Below are 12,614 nucleotides of genomic sequence, written 5' to 3'. Positions count from 1 at the left end.
AACATATTCCCGTTTTCGTAATATAATGAATAATACATATTTTCAGAACTCATGATCATTTCCACCGTTTAAACAAGAAAATGAGATGGTGCAGCGGCCCCAAGGCAAAGACAGAACTGGAAAAGACACTTCCAAGGCAGAGCCTGCACAGAGCCAGGGAGAGCAGACGACACTCATATACTTTTTATTCAACTGTTTCCCTCATATGAAATCGGAATACAATCTGCCATGGACAACTCCACTGGGGTGATTATAACACAATTGTTGTCATAGGTATAAGGTCTAGGACTTGGTAAAAATTGAGAAATTAAAGATATATATATATATTTGTTCATGTTTTGTTAATAATGGAATTATAATTTCCAATGCTGATAAGAATCTACTTTTGTACATTTATGGTCCATTTATGGACTCATTCCAAATGCTTGCAAAATATATTTGACATAGATTTATGTCTAATCAAGAGTTTGATATCTTATGAAGTTTTAGATTGACGAACAAGCAATAAAACCCCCATTAATCCCATAATGAGGGTTTAATCCCACATTGTGACCGAAACACATGGACAGGTATGTCTGGTTTCACATTAACAGTGACCGAAACACATGGACAGGTATGTCTGGTTTCACATTAACAGTGACCGAAACACATGGACAGGTATGTCTGGTTTCACATTAACAGTGACCGAAACACATGGACAGGTATGCCTGGTTTCACATTAACAGTGACCGAAACACATGGACAGGTATGTCTGGTTTCACATTAACAGTGACCGAAACACATGGACAGGTATGCCTGGTTTCACATTAACAGTGACCGAAACACATGGACAGGTATGTCTGGTTTCACATTAACAGTGACCGATACACATGGATGGACAGGTATGTCTGGTTTCACATTAACAGTGACCGAAACACATGGACAGGTATGTCTGGTTTCACATTAACAGTGACCGAAACACATGGACAGGTATGTCTGGTTTCACATTAACAGTGACCATGGAAACACATGGACAGGTATGTCTGGTTTCACATTAACAGTGACCATTAACAGTGAACACATGGACAGGTATGTCTGGTTTCACATTAACAGTGACCGAAACACATGGACAGGTATGTCTGGTTTCACATTAACAGTGACCGAAACACATGGACAGGTATGTCTGGTTTCACATTAACAGTGACCGAAACACATGGACAGGTATGTCTGGTTTCACATTAACAGTGACCGAAACACATGGACAGGTATGTCTGGTTTCACATTAACAGTGACCGAAACACATGGACAGGTATGTCTGGTTTCACATTAACAGTGACCGAAAATCATGGACAGGTATGTCTGGTTTTACATTAACAGTGACCGAAACACATGGACAGGTATGCCTGGTTTCACATTAACAGTGACCGAAACACATGGACAGGTATGTCTGGTTTCACATTAACAGTGACCGATACACATGGACAGGTATGTCTGGTTTCACATTAACAGTGACCGAAACACATGGACAGGTATGCCTGGTTTCACATTAACAGTGACCGATACACATGGACAGGTATGTCTGGTTTCACATTAACAGTGACCGAAACACATGGACAGGTATGCCTGGTTTCACATTAACAGTGACCGAAACACATGGACAGGTATGCCTGGTTTCACATTAACAGTGACCGAAACACATGGACAGGTATGTCTGGTTTCACATTAACAGTACGTTTGTAACCATGTCAAGTAACTTCATTTTGTAAGTCTTCAATGTCATGATTGTATAGATCATATATCGCGTAACTGAATCGGACCCCTTAAGATTGGTGAAGTGACAGAAATGCCAATATTTACGGCCCAAGGCAGATTTTCTTGCTTTATCTCTTTATTAAAGCTTGTAAAAAAAAAAGAACTTAGCTCATCATTTTTGTAACATACACAGCAGAATTCTCTTAGCACTATATGTACAACTTATCACCCCGTCATTGTGACACTATAACAGAAACGCTCTGCTCCAGGCTTTCGGAACACTCACAGTCATGTGATGGGGAGCTTTGAGTGGAGGGTGAGAGATATAAAGGGGGGTCGGACCTATTGAAGCCCCAGCCTCTCCGCCTGGACTCCATGTCACCTCCAGGTCCCCTTCCATTTGTAAAGCTGACTGGCCTGTGCAGACATAGCCACCCTGTCTCTCCGTCCTTCATGCCTTGAACTCCCTCACACCCACACACTAGCCATGCAAAGTGATGTGTGACTCTCGTCTTGTGAGGCGCTGTGGCTTTGATTCATAAAGAGAACCGGATAATATCTGAGTTGGATCTGACAGATGCAGAGGCTTGAAGAGGTTTGTTTATATGGGGGAGAAGGAGAGAAGCGCATGCTAGGTTACAGGGTAAATATGGTTTCCCTTCCTGTTTTTATCTGCCTGTCAGTCTGGCTGTCTGGCACCTACACTTTCTGTTCTTTTTGTGTCCATCTGAAAGTCTCTGTCTGAGTCTGAAACCTCTCTCTCTCTCTCTCTCTCTCTCTCTCTCTCTCTCTCTCTCTCTCTCTCTCTCTCTCTCTCTCTCTCTTTCTCTGTCTGTATGTCTGTCTGTCTGATTCTCTATCTGACTGTCTTTCCAGCTATTTTAAGTTTCATCACAACAGATTCCACACAAATCCCTGCTGAAGAACCTGTAGTTTCACTAGTTGTTTGATCGTCTGGCTTTTTTCCTCATTTGCTTTCACAAAGCTCAAACCAAAAATAAAAGAGCAAATAACCTCTCATAATGATTCATTATGACCCTGAACTCAAAACCATGAAAATGTGTTTTCAGAGTTCAAAACACACTATAATTTCCCGTCATTCATTTGACTATTTCAGCTGGATGCTCCAAAGAAAAAGGCTATCCAGACTTGTCTATCCTGGTGAGGAATATATAAAGATAATAAAATGGAAGACGAGCTGCCAAATCCATCGTACAGTAGTTAATCACGTGACTCAACCCATCTTGTGGCAAATTCATAACATGACAAAGTCAGGTCTGGTTGGGAACAAGGAGGTTGGTGAATGATGACCAATCTGTCTATTGGCAGTAGACACTCAGGCAGTCAAGTGAGAGGATTTATAGATGGAGCACTCGTGGCATAGTCATGATTGCTTGAATTGGCGGCTTACCTTCCCTTCATTGAGCTCTAGAGAGCGTTCCTGTCCATTTAAAATAATTGTTTCATACCTTACGAGAGAGAGGGGCGAGAAAAGACAGGGAAAGACTGAGTAGATGGAGAAATTCTGCTAAATGATTGACGTCGCTTGATTAGAACCAAACGTGGTGCTTTAGCCTTTATTTGGAATGTTTTACCATATTGTTTTGATTGTGAGGTCACACATGAATTTTCCAAAGTACTCGGAATCATGATGCGGATGCCAAAAAGCAACAGTCGGAGACATCGGGATTCCAAGGGGGGCCCTAAAAGGAAACGTTAAATCGCGTAGGAAAGTATCCATAAAAATATGTTATGAGTTTTACAACAGCGAGTGGTTAGAGGTCAACTTCAGTTGTTAAACAAAAGAATATAACATATTGACAAGCATCGACAGCAGTAGCTTGATTCTCTCTCTTTTTTTCCCTCCCTCTTCTGAAATATACTTGCATTTGTGTTGTCTTTTTTTTTTACTGTGTTCAGCTGTAAAACATTTTGAGAAACTTTATTCTTCCTGTATTCAATGCTGGGACTAGCTAGAGGTCTTTGGCTGACTATTAAAATGATGAAAGAATGGAAAATCGTATTGGGGAGGTTGTGATCCTCCTCCCTCTCTGTGTCTTCATAGTGTGGGCGTCAAGCCAGTCACACTCTGATGCAACCCCCCTCTCTCACTATTTCCCTCACACTCTCACTCTCTGACTTCCTCATCTTTCTTACTCTCCCTTTCTCTTTTGCTCTCTCCCTTCTCTCTCTGACTCCCCTCTTTCCCACTCACTCACTCACTCACTCACTCACTCACTCACTCACTCACTCACTCACTCACTCACTCACTCACTCACTCACTCACTCACTCACTCACTCAACTCTCTCTTTACTTCTCTCCCTGACCTCCCCCTCTCTTTCTCTCTTCCTCTCTTTTCCCCTCTCTCTCTCTGGCAGACCTGCAAAGGGTCAATAAAAATGAGTTAAGCTGAAGGATATGAAACGTGAGGATTTATATGGTATGCACTGGGAAAGATAGCATCTGGTGCACTACGTAGAAGATGTGGGCACATGGATTCTGACAGAGTTATTTAGTCAGTCATTGTGTTTTTCCTCTAGGATTTTGCCTGTGCTTAGCTCCATTTATCCTGAAAAACTTAACGATTATAAGCATACCCATAACATGATGCAGCCACCACTATGCTTGAAAATATAGTCAGACTCGAGTCACAAATATGATGACTTGCAATTCGACTTTAACACCAATGACTCGTGACTTGACTTGGACTTGAGCCTTATGACTCGATCTGACTTGATACCCTCCCCAAGCCCAAATATTAAAAATGATGCTTTTAAAAAAAGTGTGCAACTCTTCATTTCACGGATTACAGTTTAAATCAGACAGCAGCCAATCAAATTGTGCCAGCTGAGAAAAAGTTGTGCGTGGCAGTGCAGAGGAACGTTGGCGGGTGAATTCAGATGGAGCCCTTGGAAAGATGATACCCCAAATGATTATTTTCGGATATAAAGACGAAGCTGTATCAACAAAAAACAGATTGGAACTTGCAAACCATGCGGGAAGAAAATGACAGACGGAGTCGCAACAATTTCCAACTTTGTTTGACATTTTAAGCTGCACAAAGAACGGTAAGTCGTGGCTAATATAGCCGACAGCTATATATTTGAATACTTTACTGGTGTAACATGTAGGCTAACGCAACGTTAAATCAATGAGCCTCCACACAGTCAGTCAGTATCATTGTACCCAAGATTGAGCTACAACTGGCTAGGCAGTTGGTAGCCTAAATCCTGCCTGATGTTACTGCTGTTCCTAAAACCATTGACATACGTTAGCCTACTGTAACCACACAGAGAGAGAGTGTGCGTGTGTGTGTGTGTCTGTGTGTGTGTTAAGGTTGGGAGATTGTGTATAAGCCTACATCGACGGTTGCGCCCCATAGCGATCCTCGATAGTCAATCACTATTGGGGGTGTCTTTCTCATGGCTACCCATATATTTCCATGGAAATATAACGTTTATTTAGAAAGTAATAAATATATAGATATTTTTTAAAGCATTCATGATTTGTGTAAATATGGGATGGCAGGGTAGCCTAGTGGTTAGAGTGTTGGACTAGTAACCGGAAGGTTGCAAGTTCAAACCCCCGACCTGACAAGGTACAAATCTGTTGTTCTTCCCCTGAACAGGCAGTTAACCCACTATTCCTGGCTGTCATTGAAAATAAAAATTTGTTCTTAACTGACTTGCCTAGTTAAATAAAGGTTAAAAAAAAGACTTTTACTCTTGTTAAAAATATGAAATGGTATTATATTTGGTGAAGAGCACATTATGACCTGTTTAGGACTCGAAACTCAAAGTTTAGAACTTGAGACTTGACTTGACGTTCTTGACTTCGGACTTGCCTGTCTTGACTTGGGACTTGAGTGCTAAGACTTGAGACTAACTTGTGACTTATAAAACAATGATTTGGTCCCACCTCTGATGTGCTGTATTGGATATGCCCCAAACATAACAGTGTATTCAGGACAAAAAGTACATTTCTTTGCCATATTTAAAAAAAAAGTTGTACTTTAGTGCCTTGTTACAAACAGGATGCATGTTTCAGAGTATTTTATTCTGTACAGGCTTCCTTCGTTTCACTCTGTCAATTAGGTCAGTATTGTGGAGTAACTACAATGTTGTATTCAACCTTTATTTAACTAGTCAGTTAAGAACAACCCCCCCAGCCTACTGGGGAACAGTGGGTTAAGTGCCTTGTGCAGGTGTAGAACAACAGATGTTTTACCTAGTGAGCTCGGGGATTCGATCCAGCAACTTTCGGGTACTGGCCCAACGCACTAACCACTGCAATGTTGTTGATCCATCCTCAGCTCTTTGTAACTGTTTTAAAGTCATCTTATGCCTCATGGTGAAATCCCTGAGCGATTTCCTTCCTCTCCGGCAACTGAGTTAGGAAGGACGCCTGTACCTTTGTAGCAACTGGGTGTATTGGTACACCATCCAAACTTCACCATGCTCAAAGGGGATATTCATTGTCTGCTTTTTTTTACTCATCTACCAATAGGTGTATTTCTTTGCGAGGAATTGGTCTTTGTGGTAGAATCTGTGTTGGAAATTCACTGCTCTATTGAAGGACATTACAGATAATTGTATGTCTGGGGTACAAAGATGAGATAGTCATTAAAAAATTAAACACTATTATTGCATACAGAATAAGTCCTGGGGGCCTGGGAAAATACAGGCTTCCTCACAACATTGTGCAAAATTCTATGCCAAACTATGTTCCAATCGGTGCTGTAATTTATTACCCCGTAAACACGTGGGAATATTATTTCAGCGCTATAAAATAAGCAACAACTCCACTCCACGTCCATCTCGCGATAGTTCCACGATCCCTCCATGCTTGTCTATGGTGAGAGTTTTCCTGGTCTCGCGTGATGTCTGAAGTTTCCCACGCCTATTGTTGTGGTGTCTGCCCTTTTCTCTCACTCTCTCTAGCAACCCGCCGCCTCCCCCTCCTTTCTGGACTCCTTTCCCCCTCTCCAGCGTCCCTGCATCGCCAGTCTGCTTCTGTTGTCTCGGCGGATTGTTGGTCTTGGGGAGAAAAGATATCGCGAGTGTTGGAGTTTTGGTGAGAGTTTGTGGAAGATGGCGCCTGTTGTGACAGGGTAAGTCTGAGATTCAGGGCTGGTGGTTGTACTGGAGTTAAAGTGAATTTAAGTTTTTCAGAGAGAATTGGTTGCTTATGTTCGAGCATAGATTGCCGACCGCATTTGGGTATTTATGGCCATTTGTTTTCAGTCGGGGAAAGCATTTTCTTTGTCTAAATGTATTGTGTGTGTGTGTTTTCGTTTGACTACTCCACTGTGCTGACTGTTGCTGCACCACGGTGCGGTGTTGTGGGGTTTGAGCTAGCTAGCATTGAGGTCCTTTTCCAGCACCAGGCAACGACACGAGTACAATCGGTCTGGGTTGGGGGGAAATAAACGGTTGTGTTTGTCTAATATTTTTAGAGGACATTTATTCAACAATATATCCCACGATATAAATGAATTCACCTTCTAACCATGTTGCAATTGAATATACTGTTCCGCTGTACTTGAAACGCGTTGTGGCTTTGTCAAGCAAGGCATCGTTTTCTGTCCTACATTGCGTTCAACTCATAAGTCTGTGCTGTTAGCTGGCTAACTAGCTAGCTTTGTGGATATTTCTCTATCGACTGTTGGTAAATACACTTGCAGACGTGTGATTAAGCGATGTTTTGCGGTGCGTAAATGTACTCGAATATGAAGTGTTTATACAAACAGTCCCGTGCTTTCCCGTGCCATATCCTCTCCATGCGCTGTGCAGACAAATGCTTATTTTATTTTTGAGGGCATAGGGGCATAACCTAACGCCAATTCTCTAGGAACTACCCGAAAGTGCAAAAACATCACGTTGTGGATCTTTTTTTATTTTGTACATATGAAATGTTGTATCTTTCTATATAGGTCCGTAAACGTCAGCCAGCGCAGAGCCACTGAAATGTAAAGCTCAAAGAAAATATGCCTGAAATGTGACGCCCCTGTCCAACGTTGGTTCGCCGCTTTATGAAATAGCGAACGCTATAATAAATGAGCTACTGTGATTATTTAACTAGTTTTAAGCTACTTACATTTCTGAAAGGCAATCCTAAAAGAGGCAGCTATCTAATCTTTCTAAATACCCTGTATTTTTGCTGGTGTAGGCGAAGAGGTAAATGATAACCTCAGACTCGCAATCTTTTTGAATGTTAGTTTCATGGGCTTTGTCTAATTTATTTGATTATAGCTATATTTTGCAATTGGGAGATGAAACGTGGGTCATTATTTTATGGGGAAAAAAAGATAAATGAAATGGCCTTTTTTTAGCCTGTATGTCACCAGACTTTATAATTGACTGGGAAATAGTATTGTCATCATAGCTTGCCTTAAGTCTACTGCTCTATTGCTTAATTTTCCAATGCTCTTATGATGCAATAACTAGTATAAATTATTATTAATGTTACTATAATGTATTATAAGGTACTATCTGATCTATGGATATCTCCCATGCTCAAAACAGCCCCATGCCCAAAACAGTAATTTTGATGGTTTGCCTGCACATTAGCCAAACACAGGCCTTTTTGTACTGTGGAGTCAGTAATCCCCACAGACAGCTCAGTGGGTGACAGACATTAGCTGGGCCTTTTGGGTGAGGGGGTGGGGCAATGCCTGCGTGCTTGCTCTTTTGGGGCTTTCCAGCAGACCTGAGCTGATATCTGTTTGGAGAGAGAGGGCAGGCGGGGTGGGTCTGGGTGGCTGGCCACCTGTCCAGATGATATTTACTAAAGCTGTGTGCTTTTTTTTCTGCGGGGGATGGAGTGAGTGAGTGAGCGGGGAAGTGGGGGGTTAGAATGCCATACGGGGTCATTATTATCATGTGGCTGGGTACGAGGCTGGAGGCTAGGGATGAGTGAGAGAGAGCCCACACCCGGGCAGCCTGTACACAGCCCAGTGCCCCTACAGCCCCACTCATGGTCAGATCTGACAGACAAGGCCCCCTCTCAGGGTTGGCAGGGCAGGGAGTTGTGGTTGAGGCAGGGCACTAGTGCAGAGATGAGAGGGCAGTCTGAACTGGGTCCAATAAGAATATGCATTCTAGAATATGCATTCTAGAATATGCATTCTAGAATATGCATTCTAGAATATGCATTCTAGAATATGCATTCTAGAATATGCATTCTAGAATATGCATTCTAGAATATGCATTCTTATTGGAAAAAATGTAAGCGATAGGCTATATAAAGACTGTCTGAGTTTGTGAGCAAAAGGTGTAACAAATTAACAGGGGCTTACTGATGGTCTTGGCAAAGTTAAGATGGTTGTAATGTACAGTACTAGTAAAAAATTGTACATTGTAATAGTGAAGACATCAAAACTAAGAAATAGCACATATGGAATCATGAAGTAACCAAAAAAGTGTTAAACAAATCAAAATATATTTGAGTTTCTTCAAATAGCCACCCTTTTCCTTGATGACAGCTTTGCACACTCTTGGCATTCTCTCAACCAGCTTCGTGAGGTAGTCACCTGGAATGCATTTAAGTTAACAGGTGTGCCTTGTTAAAAGTTAATTTGGGGAATTTCTTTAATTTTTAATGCGTTTCAGCCAATCAGTTGTGTTGTGACATGGTAGGTGTGGTATACAGAAGAAAGCCCTATTTGGTAAAAGACCAAGTCTATATTATGGCAAGAACAGCTCAAATTACCAAAGAGAAACGACAGTCCATTAAATCAAATCAAAATGTATTTGTCACGTGTGCCACAGGTACACGGTACATGTACCTTACAGTGAAATGCTTACTTACTGGCTCTATACAATAGTGCAAAAAATGTATTAGGTGAACAATAGGTAGGTAAAGAAATAAAACAACAGTAAAAAGACAGGCTACATACAGTAGCGAGGCTATATACAGTAGCGAGGCTATATACAGACACCGGTTAGTCGGGCTGATTTGAGGTAGTATGTACATGTAGATATGGTTAAAGTGACTATGCATATATGATGAACAGAGAGTAGCAGTAGCGTAGAAGAGGAGTTGGCACTCTTACACCGCCCGGTGAAGAGGTCCTGGATGGCAGGCAGCTTAGCCCCAGTGATGTACTGGTCTGTACGCACTACCCTCTAGTGCCTTGCGGTCAGAAGCCGAGCAATTGCCGTACCAGGCAGTGATCCAACCATTCAGGATGCTCTCGATGTTACTTTAAGACATGAAGGTTAGTCAGTCTGGGAAATTTCAACAACTTTGAAAGTTCCTTCAAGTGCAGTCACAAAAACCATCAAGAGCTATGATGAAACTGGCTCTCATGAAGACCGCCACAGGAAAGGAAGACCCAGAGTTACCTCTGCTGCAGAGGATAAGTTCATTAGAGTTACTAGCCTCATAAATTGCAGCCTAAATAAATTCTTCGCAGAGTTCAAGTAACAGACATCTCAACATCAGCTGTTCAGAGGAGACCAAAGAAAGAAACCACTACTAAAGTACATAAATATTAAGAAGAGACTTGCTTGGGCCAAGAAACACGAGTAATCTACACGAGACCGGTGGAAATCTGAGTTCAAATTTGCGATTTTTGTTTCCAACCGCCCTGTCTTTTTGAGACGTAGACTAGGTGAATTGATGATCTCCCCATGTGTGGTTCCCACCGTGAAGCATGTGGGGGTGTTTTGCTGGTGACACTGTCTGTGATTTATTTAGAATTCAAGGGACACTTTACCAGCATGGCACCACAGCCTCCTGCAGCAATACACCATCCTATCTGGTTTACACTTAGTCCTACTATCATTTGTTTTTCAACAGGACAATGATCCAAAACACACCTCCAGGTTGTGTAAGGGCTATTTTACCAGGAAGGAGAGTGATGGAGTGCTGCATCAGATGACCTGGCCTCCACAACCACCTGACCTCAACCCAATTGAGATGGTTTGGGATGAGTAGGATCGCAGAGTGAAGGAAAAGCAGCCAACAAGTGCTCAGCATATGTGGGAAATCCTTCAAGATTCTTGGAAAATATTCCAGGTGAAGCTGGTTGAGAGAATGCCAAGAGTGTGCAAAGCTCTCAAGGCAAAGGGTGGCTGCTTTGAAGAATCTCAAATATACATTTAGAATTTTTTTAACACTTTTTTTTTGGTTACCTCCAAATGTGTTATTTCATAGTTTTGATTTATTTGCTCTTATTCTACAATGTAGAACATTTTTGAACCAAAGAACCCCTTGAATGAGTGTGTCCAAACTTTGACTGGTTCTTTATCTGAACTCTTTCAGCTCAGTTTATCCTAAATAGTATCATGTGGCATTGTACATTATCTGTCCTTTTGATAAGAGAAGCAGTGAAGAACTCAGGCAGGATGTCTCTTCAGGGCAGAAAAACAACAAGGGAAAGGACCATAGGAAATGTTTGTTTTTGTCTAAAATGAGATAAAAACCTCTTCCAAATTATCCACAGGAATTCATATTTGAGCTGTCACAGAACGTAAGACTAGTTTACCTGCAGCCTCAACACAGCTCTCTGAATGTTAGAAAAGCTGGAAAAAGATCAGATTACACAGCAATCTTTCTTCCGACCTCCGTGAGGATACCAGTGAGCCTAGCAGCTCTGGCTGAAAGAACACAATCTGGGCATCGCCTGGGATGATAAAAGCATGAATCACTTATTTCAACACAATGATGCCTCTGCTTGGCCTCAGGGAACGAAATTGTTTTCTCCCTCATGTCCTCACACTTTTTACCCCTCTGCCAAAATGCGTATGTCGGGAGACTTTGTCGAGTCAACGCCAGGCCTCTTTTCAACCATTAAACCTGCCTGTGAGGGACAGAGGTGGTGTGTGCGTGCATCTTTGTGTGTTTGTGGCTTTGGGGAGTGTGTTGTGTTAAGCGTACGTGTGAGTCACTGAGTGTGTGTGTGTCTATGTGTATTTGATGTGCGAGTTCCCTGAAACAGGATTTGAGTTTTGCGTGTGTGTGAGTGTGAGTGAAGCGGTCTCCAGGGTCCTCTCCTCTTTCAGTTCACACATTATGAAAGGAGAGGAGCAGATGTGGAAGCAGTGACCTTTTTGGTGTCAGAGGGCTGTGGTGGAGTTAAAAGGGTCCACCGATTCATCCCTCCTGACACTCTCGCACTCCCCGCCTCACTCCCTCCTCTACCTGAGCCGAGGCATTGAAGGATCGGTTGAGGGAGGAGATGCATGCTGGTAAAGAGCCAATCTGTTTGACACGTTGTGACCTGAGCGCTATACACATGGTTTTACTGAAGAGATGTACATTCAGTAAATGCTCTCAAGTCGGAGGCAGATTCATTGAACGAAGGAAGGCAATGAATAACATGCAGTTTGCCTGACTTGTAGTTTTTACCCAACAAAGTTGCCAGGATGATTTGGAAAGGTGCTATGGTTTCATTTCATTGCGATAACCCCTGATGCTTATTGGCCAACATGAACCAACTAGGTTGGGCTCAACTTGATTGCGTTATGACTAGGGCTGTGGCGGTCATGAAATTTTGTCAGCCGGTTATTGTTGTTGTTATATTTAAATTTTTTATTTTAATTTGATTTATTTAACTTTTATTTCGCTAGGCAAGTCAGTTAAGAACCTCTTTAGGCTAGGGGGCAGTATTTTGATGTTTGTATGAAAAACTTGCCCGAAGTAAACTGCCTGTTTCTCAGGCCCAGAAGCTAGAATATGCATATAATTGGCAGATTAGGATTGAAAACACTCTAAAGTTTCCACAACGGTCAAAATAATGTCTGTGAGTATAACAGAATTGATATGGCAGGTGAAAACCTGAGGAAAATCTATCCAGGAAGTGCTGTTTTTCTGAAACTACTCTTTTCCATTGCAAGCCTATCCTCCATTTAAAGGGATTTGAACCAGATTCCTTTCC

At 42.0% G+C, this 12,614-nt stretch overlaps 1 protein-coding gene across 1 annotated transcript in view; it reads left to right on the top strand.

The window, feature by feature from the left end:
- Window positions 1–6,675: 6,675 nt before the first annotated feature.
- LOC118392688 (suppressor of hairless protein homolog) overlaps window positions 6,676–12,614 on the top strand; it is a 106,789-nt gene continuing 100,850 nt past the window's right edge. The window contains exon 1 of the mRNA XM_052459314.1: window positions 6,676–6,842. Within this exon, the coding sequence (XP_052315274.1) occupies window positions 6,823–6,842 (20 nt within the window). The 5' untranslated portion in view covers window positions 6,676–6,822. The remainder of the gene's footprint in view (window positions 6,843–12,614) is intronic.

The sequence above is a fragment of the Oncorhynchus keta genome, chromosome 13, assembly GCF_023373465.1.
Source record: "Oncorhynchus keta strain PuntledgeMale-10-30-2019 chromosome 13, Oket_V2, whole genome shotgun sequence".
Lineage (NCBI taxonomy): Eukaryota > Metazoa > Chordata > Actinopteri > Salmoniformes > Salmonidae > Oncorhynchus > Oncorhynchus keta.
This window is presented reverse-complemented; position numbering and strand designations above follow the sequence as displayed.